Source organism: Calonectris borealis, chromosome 1 (assembly GCF_964195595.1).
Source record: "Calonectris borealis chromosome 1, bCalBor7.hap1.2, whole genome shotgun sequence".
Classification (NCBI taxonomy): Eukaryota; Metazoa; Chordata; class Aves; order Procellariiformes; family Procellariidae; genus Calonectris; species Calonectris borealis.
This window is the reverse complement of record NC_134312.1, coordinates 62,809,095-62,830,734: the sequence shown is the minus strand read 5'-3', so window position 1 is coordinate 62,830,734 and position 21,640 is coordinate 62,809,095. Positions and strand designations below refer to the sequence as shown.

The 21,640-nt window shown below is 38.5% G+C and overlaps 1 protein-coding gene across 4 annotated transcripts; it reads right to left on the bottom strand.

The window, feature by feature from the left end:
* Positions 1 to 2,592: 2,592 nt before the first annotated feature.
* Positions 2,593 to 19,897, bottom strand: WASHC3 (WASH complex subunit 3). Of its 4 annotated transcripts, XM_075157539.1 has the most exons (8): positions 19,830 to 19,897; positions 17,882 to 17,980; positions 17,522 to 17,701; positions 15,492 to 15,557; positions 13,938 to 14,066; positions 11,814 to 11,924; positions 7,793 to 7,857; positions 2,593 to 4,392 (listed from the first exon to the last, which is right to left on the bottom strand). In XM_075157539.1, the coding sequence occupies exons 3-8, from the start codon at positions 17,555 to 17,557 to the stop codon at positions 4,308 to 4,310; spliced, it is 492 nt and encodes a 163-aa protein (XP_075013640.1). In that variant the 5' UTR covers positions 17,558 to 17,701; positions 17,882 to 17,980; positions 19,830 to 19,897; the 3' UTR covers positions 2,593 to 4,307. The 4 variants fall into 4 exon arrangements, with proteins under 4 accessions (XP_075013640.1, XP_075013625.1, XP_075013631.1 ...); XM_075157524.1 differs by lacking the exon at positions 17,522 to 17,701 and having other exon boundaries at positions 19,674 to 19,860; XM_075157530.1 differs by lacking the exon at positions 17,522 to 17,701 and having other exon boundaries at positions 11,814 to 11,921; positions 19,674 to 19,855.
* Positions 19,898 to 21,640: the final 1,743 nt, after the last annotated feature.

The window sequence follows — 21,640 nt, the reverse complement described above, 5'->3', positions numbered from 1 at the left end:
TATGCTAAGCTTGTTTCTGTCACTCATTTTCTGTATGGCATGGGGTACATTATTTTCTTCTTAGTTTCCCTCATAATGAACTAGCCCATGGAACTCCCTTAAAGCAATATTGTATTAGCAAAGTTAGACAGTCAAACACAAGGCAGGAATATCCAGAGCTTCCCGCATTAATGCAAAAAATTTTTGGAAGCACTAACAAGCACTGAACATCAATCTCTGCTCACAGCTGGAGTAAAATCTCGGTGGCAGCAAAAGGGGCTGTAGGAGCACTGCGGTACTCCTCACACCTTCCGTTTAAGTATTGATTTTTACCAGAGACAAACTGCAAGACTAAGCGAGCCACCGGCTTGAGCTCATGTGGCAGTTCCTGTTTTGCCTGTAAAGTCATCTGAATGGAGACACCATCACGTGAAGTATCAGGAAAATAATGCTTTGGGCACTAGTGCAGGCATTTGGCCTGCAGACATCTCAGACAACAGGTTGCCAAATTTTCTGAAGAGTAAGAAAATACATGTTCTGTTTTCTAGACAAATTCATTGTAACACTGTAACCTTGCATCAGCTTTTTGGAGATAAAACTGGATTCCCAGAAAACTTAAGACGGTGATGAACTTCAGTTTCTTGCTACGTAACTATGGAAAACAAAACCGACCTGATCACACGCAACTCAAAGTGCTGGTCTTCTTCCAAGTACAGGCTATAGCTTCTTATGACTTTTCTTCACAGAATGTCAAACTATACACTTACTCACTGGTGTAAATAACACACACTGGAAAGGAAAACAAGAAAGAGGAAGATACCCAGCTTGGAAAAAGAACCATCAATTTTCTTTTCAAATGTAGCTGCACAAAAGAGTTGAGAGGGAACAGATTAACAATTAAGAGTGCTAAATGAGGACTTCATTACAAAGTTATTATCATGTCCAGATGTTGATTTTGCCTTTGACAGTTGTTTGAGGTTTCGCTTACATAAATACAGATACGCATCTAGTCTTAAGGCACCTACATACATTTAAAATGCCTATAATAACTTTAAGAAACAGACCTTTAAACATTCTGCACTCCAGTTCACCTGCAAAATGAGGAAGATGGTGATGGGGTAAAAAAAAAAAGTTTGTTTAAACATTGAGTACATGATTTACTAATAGTACATAATTAGTATTAACAGATGCATTCAACAGTTATTCCAGCAACAAGCTGAAGTAGTTATCACTCCTACAAATTGTAATATTGCCCCAGATGATGATTTTAAATCCATGTAAAATTTGGGTATATTAGATGTGTATGACTGACACCTCTTAATGTATACTGCATCTTTTAAAAGTTCATTGTTGTTGGAAGTTTTTTAGAAAGAAAAGTCACTTAAAAATGGACTCCTTCCCTTGAAAGTACTACGTATATCTGATTACTATGCAGCCAAGTTGAAATACTCCCTCCATCTTCTATGCCAAAACAGATGGCAAAAAATGAGCAAGTTGGAATACTCTCTGCTTATAGTATTTAGCTTGTGGTTAAGGACTTTCCAACTTTCTGGGTTAGCACCATCTCACTAGAAAACTGCTCTAGATCAAGGAGGACTAGCACAGCTGACATAATTCAGTCACAAACCAACCTTCCCATACTTAATAGCTTCGTGTGTCAGCATGTGTCCTAAGCTGAAACATCTCAGATGATTGAACTTGGCTACAACCTAAGCGTACAGGGATGTGTTTAGCAGATGAGACTGGCAGGAATAGAGGAGCTTAATGCGGTCAGAGGTTCCGAAGGCAGTGGAAGCATTATGGCCGCTGATGCACTGAAGGTAAAAAGGGAAGGTTTTAGCTTTTTCTCCTTGGTTCCTCACAGTTCAAACACTTGGATTTTTACTGTGCAGTGTGCCACCACTTAAGTGGGAGAGGAGACAAAGTGGCAAGATTTTTCTTAACGTTTCTGCAAGCCTACCAAGATTGCACTATTCCAAAGTAAACACCTACCCTGAAAAAAATCCCAAGTCTTAAGCAATTCAATTCAGCATGCCTACTAATGAAATTGTTATTCTGTAACGTATGTAATTACCAATTAATTATCCCTCATTTTAACAAGTGACAGTAGGCTAGAGGTTTTCTTTTTCATTCCACATAAAAATACATCCGTAGTGATGTAAAAGACAATTGATTTTAGGTTTTTCAGACTAAAATTACAGAAAAAGCTTCTTCAAAATTATAAAAAATGGAAGTCATACCTCTTTACATGTGTTTTGGTAACCTTGTTTATTTCTTTAAAAAACATAACTACTGTGTCTCAAGTCAACTCTTTAAATCATACTACTTCCTCACATAGGTTAATATCAGTTCAAGAGTATCGACCATACAGTCCTCATTAATTTCAGTCTTCCTTAAGTTTTCTTGTTCAAATTGCAGCTATGGGATGTCAGAGTGCTAACATGGCTTAGGTTAAACTCCAATCCCCTTATTTTCCAAAACTCTCCCCTTCAGCTAGCAGATTGATGCAACTTCAGCATAACTAGTTTTGGAGAAACATGAATTGCAGAGACTTCAGAAGAATTTTCATTATCTTGTTTAAAACAACATATGGGAGTAAAATAGAACCACAACTTTGGTTTACAAAACATAGCTTTAATTGTACACATTGCTTCAATGAGTTTTCAAATATAGATTTCAAAAAGTTACCAGTGTTTTAATATATGCTTTCTGAAATAACATTATAACATTTACTTTTGAAATACTTATTGCTAATATGTTAATATTTGTCAAGTTTTAGCAAGTGTTAACTATTGAATATTTTTGTTTAAGTGTTCAATAATAATTAACTCATCATTGAAATGCCATCTCTAGACATTCTCTAGTGCATATATGCTTTCGTAGGGATTCAGGCATTACTCTGATTTACAGGTTATGAAGAGGTTAAATATGTCTGCTAGACTCAAGTGGGAGCCATGCTTAAGTTACAGGAAAAAAAAAGCAGCTAACCTACTGAAGTGGCATAAATAACTAAGAGAGAAGATAATGACTTGGTCATAAAAGCTAACATTTATATACTTAGAGCTTCAGTTTTAGTCTTTTCTTGGTCTCAGGAAGAATGTCAAATACCAAACAGTGAATGATTGCCTGGCGCACAGCATTCTGGTATAATCACAATAATCTGGGGGATTCAAATAGATTGTGAAGAATTTCACGTGGAACAAATTATATTAAAGAAGATTTTAAAATGAAATGTCATTTTTGACTCATGGAGTAGATTAAGTACTTTGGAGGGAAGTCTTCAGGGCCAGTCAGGCTCCAAGTGGATTTCTTTATACTGTTCCTCAATGCATACCTCAAGAGGTAGCAAGGTAGTTTTACCGTTATACAAACTGAATTTTGGCTTCTTTGCTGAAATTATCAGCAAAGGCACCAACCTGGAGGATTTCTTATCCTATGCAAACTGCTCAGCCACACCTGCTTTTGAACAAGCCCTACAGCAGTCAGAAAGTGGTTTCTACTTGATAGTGAACAAGTAGTGAGAATCCGGTATTACATTAATAATCTCCCAGTCACTTGCTTCTTTCACAGTGTCATTTGCAAACCAATCTTGCAGTATTTGTAGCACTGTAGCACATTTCTACAGCACTGTAACCTGAATTTGATAAATCAACTCTTCTACAGATCAGGAATTTCATTAACAACTTTGTACAGACTCTAACATGAAATCAAATAGCAGTATATACTTTGAAAACAGATTCAGATTGGTTTTTAATGTATTTTTCACGTGTATTTTAGTTTCTTTCAAAACAAGGTGTCACTTATTTGCAATCACCATAAGATAGCTGACTTCTGCATAACTCTTGTTGCCTCACTTCAGAATATAGTATATTAGAAAAAAATACAGTTCATCAGATTACAATTAAACAATTTCATTTTGAAAAGTTACTTTACCTGTATATTACAGGACAGAAAGAAGGAAACTTAGGTTAAAGGTGTTACATAGAAAATCCAATAATGACCAGAATGCAGTCTTAGAGACCTGGAGGTTTCGAGGCATGGAATTTTTAGAGTTTTACAAAGTAATTTCAGAAGAATCAGAAAGGAATCCGAAATGATGCAGCATAAAAATTGCAAGGATCTCATGACTAATTTTCATGGTGGAAAGGCTCAGGTTGAAACACGCTGCCTGTTCAAACTTTCTGGGAGAGAACATGGAGGATCTTAGTTCTTAAAAATGTTGTCAGATAAATCGCGTCACCTATGTGACCCATGCAAAACCATTGTCTGCTAAAGCTCCAAACACATTAGCACTTAACAGAGGTTTCCAAAGGCCGAAATCAGTCTCTTTAGTCACTAAATGAAGATTCACTATCAGAACTGTCTTCTGCATTCCCATCATCTCCCCAGGCAGGCACAGGGGCATCTGGGGTCCTGCAGGCAACAAAAATGTTGTATGTTGTAAATCCTAGAAGGTGGCTGAGAACACAAGCAGCTTAGCATGTAATGCTAATGTCCTTTCACTACAATTGCATGCACTTCATATCCACAACATTTAACACATTAACTGTTTACGGTTTACAAACTCACACCTTACTGGTATTGCTTCACTTACAACTGAAAGATAAACACTAGAAACCGTAACTCACTGGACATGAAAACTCTGTAGACATCCGTTTGAATGCACACGTCTGAGGTTATCGGAAATAATGACAGATCACTAAGAAGTGGCAAACACTTGTAGAAAGAGTTGAAAGCAGGCAATACTGATTAATTCTTTTTTTTTTTTTCAATCTTCAGAGGTTGTGGCGCTGAAAGGAACATGCTGTACACCATTAAGCAGTGTAAATAGTACATGAAAAAAATAAGACAGGAAATGAACAATATTGTATCCAACTAAAACTGCAGGGATAATTTAGAGAAGCAGAAAAGAATTACTCAGAGTGGAATTTGGCTAGAACACTGGGTTAAATTTGACATGCAAGAGCAGCCATGGGATTTTTATTGACTACAAATGATCAGATCTCTTGTATTTAGTTTTGAAGAGAATATTTAAGATGGATCTTAACATAGTGTCAAAACATTTGCTCAGGGAATCTACTGGGAATGAAGGGGAGAGAAGCAAGCCATCTAAAGACTAACACTACTGACTGAAGATGCTGGTTCTCCCTGGAGTCCTTCTCCTAATTACGTAACGCGTTTGACAATACAAGCAAGACTGAGCCTGGTAAATTCTGAAACCGAGGTAGAAAATATACAGGCAATTATACTTGGGGAAGGGGAAGAATGATCTTCACAGCAACTAGTTTCCTGTATGATAGTTAACTGCTCTATTTGATAAAATATTACATTTTAAACTAAGCTGACAATCGTATTATTCATTCCGTTGTTATTTATCTTGGGGCTACCCCTGTGTGTCATGCCACAAAATTTCTTTTCCAACTTTAGTTCTGTTTATTATAATTTCTCTGTTGCAAATCCCTCAGGTACCTTTAAAGTGTTTCTAAACATTTTGGGTGCAAAAATGAGAAGTGCGTTAAAGAACTGTAAGAGACCCTTCTCCCTCCTCCCTGCACACCTCCAAAATAAATTAAGAAAGCGTTTGCTTTCTCATGCAAATACCACTTCACAATATTATTCCTTGTTGCTGTGGTAATGACAAAATAGAAGAGCCGTGCAAAGACATGTGATCTGGAGAGACCAGTGCAAAAACTCTCCTCTAGTAAGGAGAGGAAGATGGCAATGAATTCCTTTAGTTCATGAGGGCAGGACAAACTCTCCTGGAATTTTAGACAGGCAAGAGAAGAAGGATAAGAAACAAAAGTTAAAAATAGATAAATTGGGAGCTTGATAGAAGACGCAGTTTTCAAACTCTGTAAAAAGTTGAGAAAGGAGCGATAACAGAAGTAGAACAGCCAAAGGAAGAGAGTATAAACAGCTCTATATTATTAGAATTAGCCTCTCTGCAGCCACAGAAAAAGCACGGTCAGTCACTGGCAAATAGCTGGGAGAGTCTGCAGTAAGCGACTGAGCATACAGCAATATGTACATTTTCCTAATTTTCACTGGGACTGAGTGAGCAGGCCTAAGGAACCTGAAGACCCAAGAAATGTGGTGTGTACGGCAAGATACATTTTTAAAAAAAAAAGTCTATGATATTGAGACAAGAAAGCAAGAGGATTAAAAGAAAGGTCAGCCCTGACTCCTTAAAATATTAAAAAAGTATTTCAAATAATACCAATTCTTCAAAGAAGCATTATGCACCTTGCCAAATAGTTAGCTTTCTTTAACCAGGTAGATTTGCTATAGAGTTTTCAAACCGATAACATTTTAAAGAAAATCTGCCTAAGCATTAGTGTTGCACAGAATCTTTGAAGATGGACTTTGAGACCCCAAACATTCCGTGAGCCCCAATCCAGAGAAATAACATTTTTGTCTTAACCCAAAACAGACAATCCAAAAGCAGGTACTTTTTTAAAAAAGCTTTTGAAATTTTAACCTATTATCTTATTTTTATCTACTATAAAAATCCATCCAAACATGAAGAAATAGCAGCATTTACAGAAAGGTATGGACCAGAAACGCAGATTAAGAAATACAACACATTTAACACACATACGGTAAAACCATGTTTGATAACCCTGTCTCAGACTTGCACAGGTTCTTACTTGTGTTCTTTTTCTTATTTCTCATTCGATCAGTAAAAATACCAAATGAGGAAAAACTACTTTAGGCTTATTTAGGCACCAGGAAGTAGCTGGGAGATAAAGTGACTCAACATACGACGATACTTCAGTTGTCCTATATTTTTATTTATTTTATTAAACAAGTTGCTAGTTTCAGAATAAGCCTTTCCAAAATGTAAAAAAACTTCACTGGAAAGGAGAAGTGGGCTTTCTAATACATTGACAGTTTCTGAAGAGGATGCAAAAGTGTTTCAAACAGTTTAGTGGCTATAATGTAAGAATGAAAGTTAATATTTTCATCAGTTTAACAAATTCTGTGAAATAGAACAGTAAAACTAAATTACATATCAAATGTAAAAGAAGCTTAAAATTCATGCTTAAGACCAAACAAGTAGCTTTGAAAATGAGTATCTATTCTTAATAGTCTTCACATCAGGTTAGCTTAATCCACAGTCACAATTTCAAACTGCTGACTTCATTACACTCTCAATACTGAAGTCAAGTTGTACACTCCATCTACTGAGGGAATCTGGAAACAACTGTGCTGTTCCTCATGCATCCAGCAAAATAAAATAGAGTTTGTTCTTATTACTCTACAACGATGACATTTTGTTATTGAAGTGTTGGAAGAAAATATCTGGGAAAAACCTCATACTCTAAATAGTACAACGAAAATGGCTACTGACGTATTATTTGATTCCTCATCGCTAAATGCACATTGTCAAATGTTACCTTGTCATTGCTATATCCTTTGCCTTGAACTGCACCACCTCTGCTTGGCTTGGAAGAAGCCCTTCCATTTCCTCTCAAGTCTGAATGGTAAAGTCCTGCAACTTTCTGTTTGGGAGGGTGCAGTACCTACCCATTCATATTCCAGTCTCTCTGTTTCCTGGGCCTTGCCTTGGACTAGACAATAAAGAAAAGACAGCTCATACTGGAGATTGCATGCCTCCTCCTTTGGTACTGATGGCCCTCTTCAGACTTATAAAATGCTAAATACGCCTTTCACAGAAGACTTCAAAACCTGTTTTAATGCTGATAATTGAGATTCACGATATCATAAAAAAGCTTTTCTAAGCACACTTTTTTCCAAGTTTTTTAAACAGATGGTTGCATTCCAGCCCTACTGAAAGTTACAAATTACTTACTCAAGAAGATCTGGATTTAGCCCTTCAGAAATCATTTTGTTTCGTATTGCCATTACAGGAACACCCTGTGTAGGAGGAAGAATAATATGAAACTACTGGACACAAACAGGTGAACTAAATTCCACAGGTTCTTTTAGGCTACACTTTCATACAAATTTATGCATGTCACTTGTTGAACAAGAGCATGGAATGATAATATCAGTTGCCATCAGTATGAAGCTAGAAGTGAGAAATGACTGAGATCAAAGGCCCTTTTAATCCTTCTTATATTTATGGCAAAACATCTAGAGAAAGTTGCAGGGAGAGAATCAGGAACGGACAGATATATTTGAAATTCACGCAGACAAAACCAGGAAGCTGAACTTATGTGTATGGATGAGAATGTGAAGAAACCACAAAGCAGCACAAAGACAGCAGAGAACAGTTGTGCTACAAAGATGAAGAAGACTCGGACATGCTCAAGGTATAGCCAATGAGAGAGGAAAACCAGGAAAGTGCATCTGCTACAGCTCTGGAAGGATACCTTAAGGCAGTGCTAAAAATTGGAGAAGTCTTTAAAAAGCATGCAGAAAAAGGCAAACAGGATATGAGAACAGAAGCACAATCAAGTGCTTGAATTCAAGTCAGGCTTGAATCTTCTGTGACTTGTGGACAGATTTTACCCAACTATGTACGTGTTAAAAAAAATTCCTTCCTTTCACCGCAAGTCCTTCCACAGCTTCTGCACTTTATTTTATTCAGCAACACCTAAACATCCCCTCATCTTGGATCGCATACCCAAGAACACTTTGACCCACGTCGTCTTATGAGATACATTCTTCCAACAAACTGCTTCTATGTTTCCACTAGAGTTGCTCAAAGACAACTTGTTGCTTTGCCATCCCCTGTTGCAAACCATCAGAAACACCACCTGGACCACTGCATGCCAAGATAGGAGGGGAAAAAAAAGAAAGCGGATACAATTTCTGCTTTCCAAGGGACAAAGCTACTGGTGGTCTAGGAAAGTCAGGAGAGGTCTCACAACCTAAGTGAAAAGTAGCGTAGGATTCTTTTGGCACAGGACAAATATCTGTTGTCCAAAGTAAGTAAAATAGTGATAAAATAAAGGGCAGCCATGACTAATGTTCCAGAGAAGCATGTGGTACTAGTGACAGTTGCAGTAGCTAACCTGGCAAAGTAAGACCTAAGCTAGCTGTCTTCTGTGTTTTCCTTGTGCAGTTTCACAGTAAGAATCACAATCAAGACTTTTGTTTGAAGATTCCAGAATAGCACACAAACAGGTACATAGTTTTAGCAATCTACTAGGCATATTGGCAAAAATGGGAGTCAAATAGTTGTGAGGTATTAGCTTGTAATAAAGAATTTCTCAGTAATTCACAACTAATGTATATTACAAAGGGGAAAGTATTTGAGTATTTTGTAACAGTTTAAAATATTCACGTATTCTAGTATAGATTTGGACACCAGGGATTGTGTGTCTATACACAGTCTCATTCTATCTAACGTTTTTCCCCTCGCTTGACTGCTCTTAGGGTTCCTTCCCCAGCTCAGAAATCACTGATGAAGTGTTTATGCATCAGTTCAAACCATGTGAAAACCAGACTGAGTCAGAGCAGGCAAAGCAGAATTTGTATTTGCTCTCAATGAAAGGGAGCTTGGCATATGAAATTCTAAGAACGGATTGGAAACTATTACGTTTTTACGTTCACACTTGGAGAAGCGTTTTATTCCAAAATTGTATGCATCAAAATATGTAAGAAAAAAGCCTCTCAGTACTCTCATATATCATAGATTACTAAAACTAATCTTAAGTTTAATCAAAATACCCTTTAACAGTGCACTTTTTTCCTGAAGGAAAACAAATAAGATTGTACCTATATCTGTTTATAATACAACTAGGGCATTACAATTACTTTAAAACTTAGGAAAGTATGAAAGGTAATCTGGAAAATCAGAGCCTAATACTGCTGTGACCCTAAATCTTACTAAAATAAAACAGACAACTGTTTTAAATCTAAACAGTAATGACAATGAGCATACAGGTCCACTGAAATGGCACAGGTGTACTTTTCTAACATAGGAACCAATATTAAATTTCCACCGCATTTGTCTCTGCCCAGTTAAGATATGAAATAATCCAAATCACTACACATTCAAGGCAGTGTCCCCCAGCCCTACTCCCAGCCTGGTCCTGCAGCTCGGGAGGTGTGCAGGTCCTGGAGAAGCCACAGTGCAAGTAGCAATCTTGTTGCAAAATAGGTTTGGGTTCTCCATAGTGCAGAAAGAGGTCACATGCCATCAGTGCTGGCAATTTGTGAAGATCAGTGCACTCTCCATGTTTGGTTTTTATTTCACTCCTTTAAAGCAAGGATCAATCTATATCAGGCCAGTCAGTATCTCGGCGTCTATGCAGTCATGTTTGGTGTTTAGAATCAAGTAAGAGTATTTGTACTTTAAACATGAAGTTTATCTGAAATCATAGACTGCTCCTCTCACACTGTCAATAGAAGTGTCCTGAACATTTATTGTAGCAAATATGATACTGCTTTTGTAAGGTTTGCTTGAATATTATTGTTGTATATTTTAAAAAAATATTAATTTATTATGCTCAACTGCACTCCATCGAAATGAGTTTGTTACTATTTCACAGAACAGCTATCTTTAGTGTAAAAGAAGTATCTCTTCATGGTGCTAATTCTTAAATACTACAAATATTCTGAGCAATAAATAAATTCAAACAAATCTTCAGGTAGAAACTTAATTTGGGCAAATAAATTACATTAACTGAAACACTTGACTGGACGAGATGACAAGTTTGGCAAATACAAAAACACACATTAATTTGTAGTATGTTAGCTTGACTTTCCTACCACACTGTTTACAACTGGCAGAGGAGTCACCAGGAACTGCCAGTACAAAGGATAAATGTGGAAAGTGAGATCTCACTCCCCTAGCAGTCACCAAAAAAAAAGTCAAAGTAATTAGACCATCCAGCACTTTCACATCCACTTTGAAGTCTGGCATTAAATCAATACACTAACATAGCATTCTACTCTCTGCTACTACCCCACTGCTAGGTTTTCCAAATGGTTTGTAACAAGCTACCCATAAAGTGCCAATTTGTGATTCAAATGAAAAATAAGGTCTGGAACATCATCCAAAGTACCAAGCACACCAATTGTAATAATTGCTCTGAAGAGGGAGTGAAACCATGAAGTTAGTTTAAACATAAGCAACATTTTACTAATACTATGACACAGTCACATTTTCCAGAATTATAGTATATATTTTAGAGGAAAATTTCCACTGACAGCTTGAAAATAAAGACAGATTTTTTTGCTTTGTTTCCAAACTCATTTTGATTTTGTGGAGGTGAAAAAAAGAGCTCTTAAAAAAATGTCACCAAGAGTCTCCCATTCACCTTTTCACTCCTTCATTAGTTTTCACACATGTAAATATTGAGATTACATTCATTTATTTCCTATTTATCTGTAGAACAGATAAAGGGGTAAACAAAACCTGCATCATGAATAACAGGAAACTGAAGTGGAACCAAGTAGTGAAGCAATTCTTCTATCTCTATTTTGAACCCTACAGAAATATCAAATACTCCTGCTCTGGACTATACTAGCAAAGCTGCATTTTGTACCCTACAGCAAAACCAAACTGTAATCATGTCTGTGTGTAGGGAATGACACCAATTCCGCCAGAATAACTTCACTTTCAGTGGCATCTTTTGTGACACCAGCTAATATCACTCTGCATTTACACATCTTCACACCTTCAGTTCACAAGTATATTGGCAGAATTTTGGAGAAAGATCTTGCCTGAAGCTGTCTGCGGGAATATATTACATCAACTCATTTATTAGAGAAGATGCGTTAGAAATACTGTGATGTTATCCTTGCTTAAAGATTACTGATGCAATGTATGTCTTCAGACATTTAATGTTCACAGCTGTGCGTGACGTTCCACCTAAAAATAACGGAGTACCCAAAGAATGATAAGAGAACTGACTTACCACTTGTACCATTTTGAGATATCTGGCATATCTTGGATCCTTGGCCACAGTTCTGACATTTTCTGTTACTACCTCCGTTTTCTGTAACCCTTCTTCATGTATATTGTTCTGCTGTATACAAAGAAGATAACACTTCAATGGTTAGGTATGCAGACCAGAAGCACGGACAGATTTCAATCCATAAAATTTGTACTTTAAGCGTAAAGTACAACTCTTCTTACATCAAGATTATTCTGATCTACTCTCATAGCATTAGAGATTTCCAAGATGTATGAATACACAAAAAACAGCTCTTTCGTTACTGACTGTTACAAGTCTGACTTTCCAGTTTTAAGTTATTCCACAAATATGAAAAAAAAAATTAGCCTATAATAGCCCTGTTAAGTTTGTTGTATTTAACGAATAAAACAGAACTAAACTTAAATGCTCACTTTATAAAAAATACTTTTTTAAGGATTATATCTTTATATCTCCCCTAGTGGTCCAATGCATTTTTCCTCAAAATATTTATTTGATTCCCTGATAAATATTTCATACAGATCATATAATTTTTAAACTATACTTTTTAGTGTAAACCATTAACCTAAAGAATAACATAATGAAAGCAAAGAATCCTTGAGAGTAATTAATTAAAAAAATGAAAAGTGACAAGAAGCCATAGTACTATTTAAAGGACAACAGAAAACTGCATATGTGCTATTAAAATAATCATTTGAAAGTAGCATTGGAAACCTCCTTTCATGAATATCTGTCCCTACTGCAGTATCTGAGAGGACGAACATTTTAAAGAAAATGAAATAACTGGGAGTCATTCTTTAACATGACTGAAACACATAATGCTAACTGTCCATTCTGTCTCCCATGTTGTTGGCTGCAAATTAGAGTTACAATCTTTAACAGGCAAGGAAAGGCAGCAGCGTACTCCAGCTATTGCTGCTCCACAGCAACTTCCATCAAATAAGAGAACAAGCAGAGATTGGAATTGAAGATTCCAGGAAAATAAACTATAATAGGAAACTGAGGAAAGGACTACAAATGAGCCAGAAAGCCTCACTTAGTGAAATGGTGATCACAGGATTTAAGTCTGCGTTAAAAAACCAATCAACCAAATACACACATACACAAAAAAAACCCCAACAAAAAATTAATTGCAGGGATAGAATCTTAATGTTGATCACTTATAATAAGGTGGCATTTTCTGTACGTAGATGATAATAAGTAGAAAACATTCACTGTAATAACCTCTTTAAAATAAAAGTATGCTAGAAAGTCCAATTTGAGCTGAAAGCTCACATTCTAAAGGAAGGAGAAAAGAGTTGGAATTATGTGATTTGAACTGTTATTTTCATTCGTGACCTTCCCAGTCCTCTGATGTAATTCACATTCATATTTCAGTGTGATTGAGGAAGAGGAAGGAGGCATTTACCATTAGATTTGAGTTAGTTCTAATTATAAGAAGGACATTGAGGTGCTGGAGCGTGTCCAGAGAAGGGCAACGAAGCTGGTGAAGGGCCTGGAGCACAAGTCTTATGAGGAGCGGCTGAGGGAACTGGGGTTGTTTAGTCTGGAGAAGAGGAGACTCAGGGGAGACCTCATCGTGCTCTACAACTACCTGAAGGGAGGTTGTAGCGAGGTGGGTGTTGGTCCGTCCTCCCAAGTAAGAAGCGATAGGACAAGAGGAAATGGCCTCAAGTTGCACCAAGGGAGGTTTAGATTGGATATTAGGAAAAATTTCCTTACTGAAAGAGTGGTTAAACATTGGAACAGGCTGCCCAGGGAAGTGGTGGAATCACCATCCCTGAAAGTATTTAAAAGACGTGTAGATGAGGCGCTTAGGGACAAGGTTTAGTGGTCATGGTGGTGTTGGGTTGACGGTTGGACACGGTGATCTTAGAGGTCTTTTCCAACCTTAATGATTCTATGATTCTATAATTTAAGTATACCCTTTTTTGTTTTAAGTCACTCATTAAAACAGTTTCATTAGTAAAAAACGTAGTCTTAGATCTTTACAGTTGATTGCTTTCTTCCAATAGACTTGCTTCTTCCATCTATTTCAGATGAGACTAGAAACTTGACACGGAGAGGTAGATTCCTTCAATGTATTATTTATGCTTCATTACTTACTCCAGATTGAGGTGATACAGCTGTCTGTTGATCCGCAGTAGCTTGTGCCACAGGACCATTTGTAACATTATTCATATTTGCACTGGACACTTCAAATTTGACATCTTCTAGGCCAGGAATAGAGGATAACTGAAGGTACAAAACATCAACAAATAAGCAACGAGCATATCATAAGTCTAGGTGTACAATAAAATCTGCAGCATGCTGCTTACCACATATTCCCCAGGTAGGTTTTACATTAGTAAAAACATAACTTTTTATCACTAGTTTTGGTATTTTGAATGGCAAAAAAAAAGACTTTTCTATTCAGGTGGCTTCTACAACAAAAACCCCAAAACACTCCATTGGAGCTTTCACTATTAACACAGGGTTGCAGTGCAGGAAAGGCTTCAACACCTTCCCAGCGTTTTGCTACTGCACTTATCAACCACCCAAGAGCTGTGCCATCTTCTCTGCTACTTCCTCTATAGTGAAAGAAATCATGACAAGAACAGCTCTATTACCTAACAGATGGGTGACTGGTTACAGATTTTGCAATTTTCTACATCTTTCACTCTTTTTTAAGGAAATGCTGACAGTGGATATTAAATACACTGTGTATTTATTTGAAGGAAAGTCTATTTAACAAGATTATGAAGAATTCTGCAAAAATTACCAATACTGATCACTTCTAAATATTTTGAAATAAATAAGAGTTAGTAAGCACTGTTTGTACTACCATAGTATTTTTTTCACAAAGATCTTAATGAACAGTTTCAAAATGTCCTACCCCTACTCCCAGAAAAGCCAACCGAAATTGCTTCCATCATTATTGAAAGAAGGATTGGTTAAAACTTTACAGTGGGTGGTTTTTTGGCTTTGGGGCTTGTTTGTTTTTTTCCTTTAGCAAATTAAATGATAATACATGACTATAGATTATATCCTTCTGTCATTTTAGCTAAAGAAGATATATCACACACATTTGTGTTAGCTTAGATCCAATTCAGGTCAGATTTCAATATCAAAAGGTTTACAAGGCATCTATTTAGTTACTTATACCAGTTTAAATCCTTACAGTCCGGTAACACTTACAAATACACTTTTGCTTTACAAAGGGGGCAAAAATTTCTTATTAGAAAGAATGCAATGGCAAATGCAATTTCGTACCGCAACCCTGCCACACAAGTTGCGTATTTTAATATCGGAAAACTCCTCTCCATTTTCTTAAAACCAAATATTGCAATAAAATCAACACAAGTAAGCTGCCATATAGTTCAGGTGCCCTTTCAAGATCCAAGTGCTCCTTTCCTGTTCAATATGCTTAACTGAGACAAAACCAACATTTCCACTGTGTGCTGTTGGTTCCTTTCTTCCATATCTACTACATTTGCAAATGTTACACAATACACGTGGTGAGGCATGCAAAAAGAGAATTTCCCATGTGAGCATTTTGTATTAGCTCCTTCAAATCATTATGAAAACTTATTTGCTCAATTCAGACTATGAAAAGGAAGCTAGTTCATGTGATCTAGGAGGCTGTTAGTGTTAGAAGACAAAGTCTGTACACATACAAACCTTTGCATCCAAAATATTGAGTGTTGTTTCAATTTGTTGGATTCGGAGAGAGAGCGCTGACAATTTCTAGAATAGAAAACAATTAGGACTTGAAAACACTCCCCTAGGCCACCTGTACATATAAAACAGTTCACATCTAGATAAATAAAATCACTTTTGTCTTCTACCTGCTGAAGGCAGAGTAAGGTGTAAATGAGATGATAACATTATGAAATAAATGAAGCAATGACATCCCTTTTTAGTACAATAGCTACAATGGTTCAAATTTTAAATAATTTTACTAGGCAGTTAGTTTTCCCAAATAATGACTGACAGAAATGAAGGGAGACTATGTACAAAAGAAAGCCAAAGTAAATAGGGTATTTCTTTGAGCAACTGGAGAATAATGGTAGACATACTGTACTCTCGCAGTTACCAAAACATCTTTCTTCAAAGCTTTTTCCAAATGTGGAAGATGAAAAGATGTGATGTGTGTGTATGTAACTGAGCAAATACAAAGCAGAAAAATCTGATAAAGAATACAGCAGGTGACTGAAAGTCCTATATAGTCAAAATGCACAGTGAACCAGAACTAACCAGAAGCTTTATATGCTCCAGGTGCACCTCCATCAAATTCTGACACTTTTTTTTTTTAAATACAACTTAAGTTTTTCTAAATTACTCTATATAAGAACTGTCACTCTTTTAACTAATCACTACCATACTCCACCAGACCTGTCCAAGTGAAGTTGGCTAGCACGCTGGCTGGCAGATACGTACCAGTCTGACAGCTTTCTGGCACACTGGCAAGATTCTGCCTGGCTCTGAAGCAGAACTTTAACACCCTAAGAAAATGGCAGTTCTGCCAATATGCTAGGAAAAGTAAAAAGCAACTGACAGGAGCTAGTCTTTTTGGATAGTGCACTGACTTGTTTACAGATGGTTCTTTGTTCATGAAGAGGAGTTAGTTCCTATTGAAAGGAACCATGTGCCCTACATGTAGCTGGGGAAAGGGGATGAAAGAGGTACCAAAGACAGTTATATAACTTTACGGGTCAGTTTGACTAGACAAAAGCCAAGAAATTTAGAGTTAAGCATGGTGTCAGCCCTAATTTTGAATTTCTTGGCTTCTGTTGATTTAGACTAGGACCTTTCACATTAAAAGCACTTCTGTAGTTCATAAATACGAAAAACTTTTCAAGGAGTTTATAAAGCAACTATTTAGTCTCTTGGGTAACAATACATTTAGGTTAACTAATAACTGTTTTATTAACTAATAACTGTTTTATTAATTACAACTATTTATTTAGCAACTAGCATTGCTGCGTGCTCAAGATGGCTTTAAACATATGTGTTCTGATTTCCATAGTGCCTATATAAGAGGTAATATTGAGATCATGTGACAACTGAGTTTTGGACAACTGACAACAGCATCACCAGACAGTTACATTGTCCCACATATTAAGTTACAGTAAGTTTAAAAATCTAGAAAAAAATTACTTTTTTTTCTCCTCTGAAGCTCCATACGTTGATGTGGTAGCCCAATTTTACACTTGTCACGAGTCTGGCTCTACTAACAAATAACAGAATTTCTCAGATTACATGGCTTAGTCTAATGGGATGCTGGCAGGGCTATGTAGCAGTCTTTGTTGAATAAACTAGCGAACAGTTACCGAAAAACCACTAATGACAAAAAGTTAAGCTCAAAGCCACACTAGAAAACTCCCTTTCTACAAGGGAGGAAGCACTCTTGTCCTGCTCAGTGGACAATTCTAGCCCTGTCCATCTGCTATATTTCCATTGACACTAAAGTCGCTATAAAAACTTCTTAATGCTAAATATTTTTATTTTTCTCTTTCTTACAAGACACTAAAATTAACTGCTTCATACTAACTGTTCCATACTAATCACTTGCCAAAAATGTCTTTTTTTCTGCATGAAAATTATTTACCTTCAGAGCTTAGTCTATCACCCTTTTAAATTAAAGGTGGTAAAATCTGAAAGCAAGTTTTGATGCAATATCCTAGGACACAGATGAGAGGGATACTGACTGTCAAAACAGACTCAGCACCATAGGAATATGGCATCCTTCTTCCAAAACAAGACGATATCCACAGATGGAGCTGCTCAGAACAAATTCCATGTATCAAAAAGTTCAAAGACTGTGCCAAACACAAAAGTTTAAGGAAACAGGATTAAGTGTGATATAATCAGCAGTTCATGTGGATATCCTGGGGGAAAAAAAATCTGTCTTAAGCACTTAGTCAAGAGAAAACTTGAACAGAAAGCAGACTAAATTTTTTCATTTACACTACGAGTATTATTGCATCAAAAATATTGAAGTGAATGGTTCTCATTTCTAAGATTTTTTTCATTGTATAAATTGACAGCTAGGAAAATAATAAACATACCTCTTCACAAACAGTAGAAAAGCGGTTGAGAAACTGCACTGTGTGAACCACAAACTGGTTTAGAAATGCTACAGTTCTTTTCTGCTGAATAGCAGGAACCTGCATTAAATAATATAAGAAAATTAGACATAGAGGTCAGCTCTCACATTTGGATTCAAAGACCTGTTAAAAAATGCAAATGTTTTAGAAGAAATTATTTTAGAAATCTGCCTTAAGTGTGCTTGCTATGAGTGCATATATACAAACAATTTTTAAATATATGTATGTATACATGTATACAAACTCTTTTTCACTAAAAATCTACTAACTATCTGTGGAGGATACACAGAAAATGCAACAAGATCCATATAAATGAAGGACTGTTATTTTATTTAAGAAAACACTTTTTGATGAAATTGTGAACATTCCTGAAAAACAGTGTCAAAATTTTTAAAAACCAGAGAGGAAATCAGAATCTTTCCTTCTGAAGTTTACAAAGGAAAAGAAAACTTGGTCATCCATACAAATACTCAGTTACAACCAACACCAGAATCAAAAATAAAGAGTAGTGAAATTGCTGTCTCAGTCTTTAGTGGCTACTTATACTTTTTCTTATTTGCAAGCCCAGACTATCGTAAAATTACATTTTAGTGTCACTTCTCCAAGTCAGATCCGATGCACACATATTTTTCAGGCTAAAAGGTAGAATGTTATGTTTGTAGAAAAAAAGCCTGGTGCTCATAACGTAGCAGACAGTTGGCACTTTTATTTAAACCGTTATACAAGACTGGAATCAGCAACATTCACAGAAATGTTTATGTATAAAATTACAGTGCCTCAGGGTTAATTACCTTGGACAGTTCTTTAAGTCTTAAACTTCACACAGGAAATTACTCTATGGAATCGTAATTGGTTGAAGTGAAGGATTTACAAGGAAAAATATTTGCAGCCAAGCTTCAGCTGCACTGAACAACAGTTTGTGAATATAGTGACTCTCTGGTTTTCACCTCCTCTTTGGTCTTCCATTTGTCAGGGTAGCCATTCGTTAGACTTTGCAAATCTTAAGACATCCTGATTTTTTGTGATGTTGTTGTTGCTATTATCTCAAGTTTTCAGTCTGTGCACTTGTATGGCAGGGTTTGCTAAAGTTCAATTCTGTAGTTCCAAAATTGTCAAACAGTGCTTATGACCTTATCAGAAATTTATGGGGTAGCACAAAGGATGGAAGGATCACTGGGACAATTGGAACTGTCCCATCTTTATGCTCTACATTTGAGAAACAAAGCTAAAAAAATATTTTTGCATCATCAAAAGAGATGAATAAGCAGCTTTGCACGGGATTTGCCTCACAGTTCTACGACTGAAACGGCTTAGCCTTTAAATATAACCCTATCACAGAACGTGTAGCAAAACGCCTTTGGAAAACGTTAATATCGCACTCCTGGAGACACAGCTCAAGACAAGACGAACGGCCTTGTCCTCCTGCGACCCCGCTGCGGGACCTCGGCCGCTGGTACGAAGGCAGCAGGTGCTGACGGCACCGTCTGGCAGCCCCCAGCAACCACCCCAGAAGCAGCTCTCCACGCCCGCGGCAGCAGAGCGCTCCGGCTGGCCGGCGGCGCCCGGGGGTCCAGCGAGGCCGCGGCCGGGCTCAGGGGCTCGCCCCACCGCCGGGCCGGGCCGAGAAGCGAATGAGGGCGGGGCGAGGCGGGGGGGGGGGAAGAAGGGGCTCGCCCAGCACCAGGGCCAGCGCAGCCGCCGCCGGGGGAGCAAGCGGGACAGCTCCGGACCCCCGGGCGACCGCAGCCCGTACCTTGGTGAGGTCAATGCCGGAGCCCACAATGGGCAGCCCGTCCGCGTCCATCCCCGCGGCTCCGCGCGGGGCCGAGGCCGCGGGAGGAAGAGCAGCCCCACACCCGCCAGCCACCTCCCGCCGCACCCCGGAAGCCCCCGGTGCTCCGTACGCGACCTCTTGACCTCGGCCCGGAAACAAACCCTCCACCCCGGGAGGTGCGGGGGGCGTGTGCGTGGCCCTGCGCACGCGCAGTCTCCTCTCCCAACGCAATGCATCATGGGGACCGTAGTCCGGGGGAGCCGGCGGGCGGGGGCGGGCCGGAGCCCGCCGCCCTGCGAGCGTTGGCCTCCGCGGCTCCTGTGGCCTTTGCCCGTCCCTTTGTCACCCGCCTCCGCGGCAGGGCAGCGCGCGGACCAAGCTGCTCCTGAAGTATAAATACACCGCTTTTCCCAAAACTTGCGTGGTTTGTTCTGTAAATCGTCCCTGCCTCAGAGGGGCCGCGGCCGGGCCGGGGGGCCCAGCGTTGTCCTGCCTCAGGTCACGGCGACTCACGCTGCTGCGGACACCACTCCACAGCCCCAGGGCAAGGCCCTGGGTGGTGCGAGCTGTGAAGACAAAGTGTCTGCCCCTGCGGTCAAACATCGAAGAAATGATGAGAAAAGCCAGTGAAGAAAGGGTTTCTGTGCTCATATGCATAATTTGGATGGTGAAGGGCCACGCTTTGAATATGGGGAATAAAGGTAACAAGCACTGAATGACCCTGGGATCTTCTGAAAAAGACAAACGCATGGCTGTAATCATGTTACAAAAGATCTGTACCTTAATGCTTATGCAGAAGGGAAAAGGGTATGGTAAACACAGCTGTGGCCTGACTAACGTTTCTGTTTTGTTCAGCACTACTTGTCACGGCTTTCACTTGTTTCTCAAGCTTAGGGTGTAAGTAGGTCTATTTCACTTCAGCCAAGGAAGCTCAGAGGTGCCAGGCTCCAAGGAGATGGCGACTGGTTTTCCAGTCCCATAGGTTTCCAGATGTTCCTCTGGAAGAATGCCCTAACTGTAAAATAACCAACCTGTTTTTTTTTTTTATCTTGGAGTGGTTGCTTGTATTATTTTTCTCTAAGACAGATTCAAAGGACTGATCAGACCATTTAGAACTGGGGTCCCAATACAAAGATGGGTTGAACCACTTTAACGGGTTGCATCATCAGAAAGGGTTTCCCATCTCTCTCTTGCTTCCCACCGACTGCTACGTATGCTCATTTTACCATTTGTCAGTTATAGCACACGGTGATCTCTTCCTTAAGGCAGTCCAAATTGCCAACTTGGCGGAGAACTAGCGTTAGAGGAGGGTCTGTTTTCTGCTCAGTTCATGCGTTGAATCAAACCAGCCACAGTGTGGGTTGAACACCAGAGTCTGGTGGGCAGGGTTACAGAGTAAGACCTTGCTGGCTTTGGTAGCAAAAACTCTGGTACCTCATGCAACTTCACCCGTGACATTTCAGGAGAACAGAAATACTTCTTTGCTGGACACACATCTGATCTTTTATGTTGTGCTTGATTGAGCTCTACTGGTTGAAAACACAGTGAAAGCTTAGGAACGGGACCTGAACTCCTGGAACTGCCAATTTGTCTACCACCTGTGCTAATAAAATTTTGAATGTGGTATCTACAGTTATACACAGTTACGTACAAGAGATTGTGAGCTGAACAGAAAGTATATTTGACCCCATCTTGTATAATATTAAATAATCTCGTTTCTGCATCTTGAACAGGTCTTCAATGAGCTAAGACTTCCATTCTCTGGGACTGATTGGCCAGACAACTGATTGGGATCAAAGCCATTAAAGAACAAGTCATTAAACATTTGAGGACATGTTGCCTCTATGGAGAGTCAGAAATGGAAATTGCATATAGATCATGCATCTGTGCATGAGTTAATTTTCTTCATAGTAGCTAGTATGAGGCTGTGTTTTGGATTTGGGCTG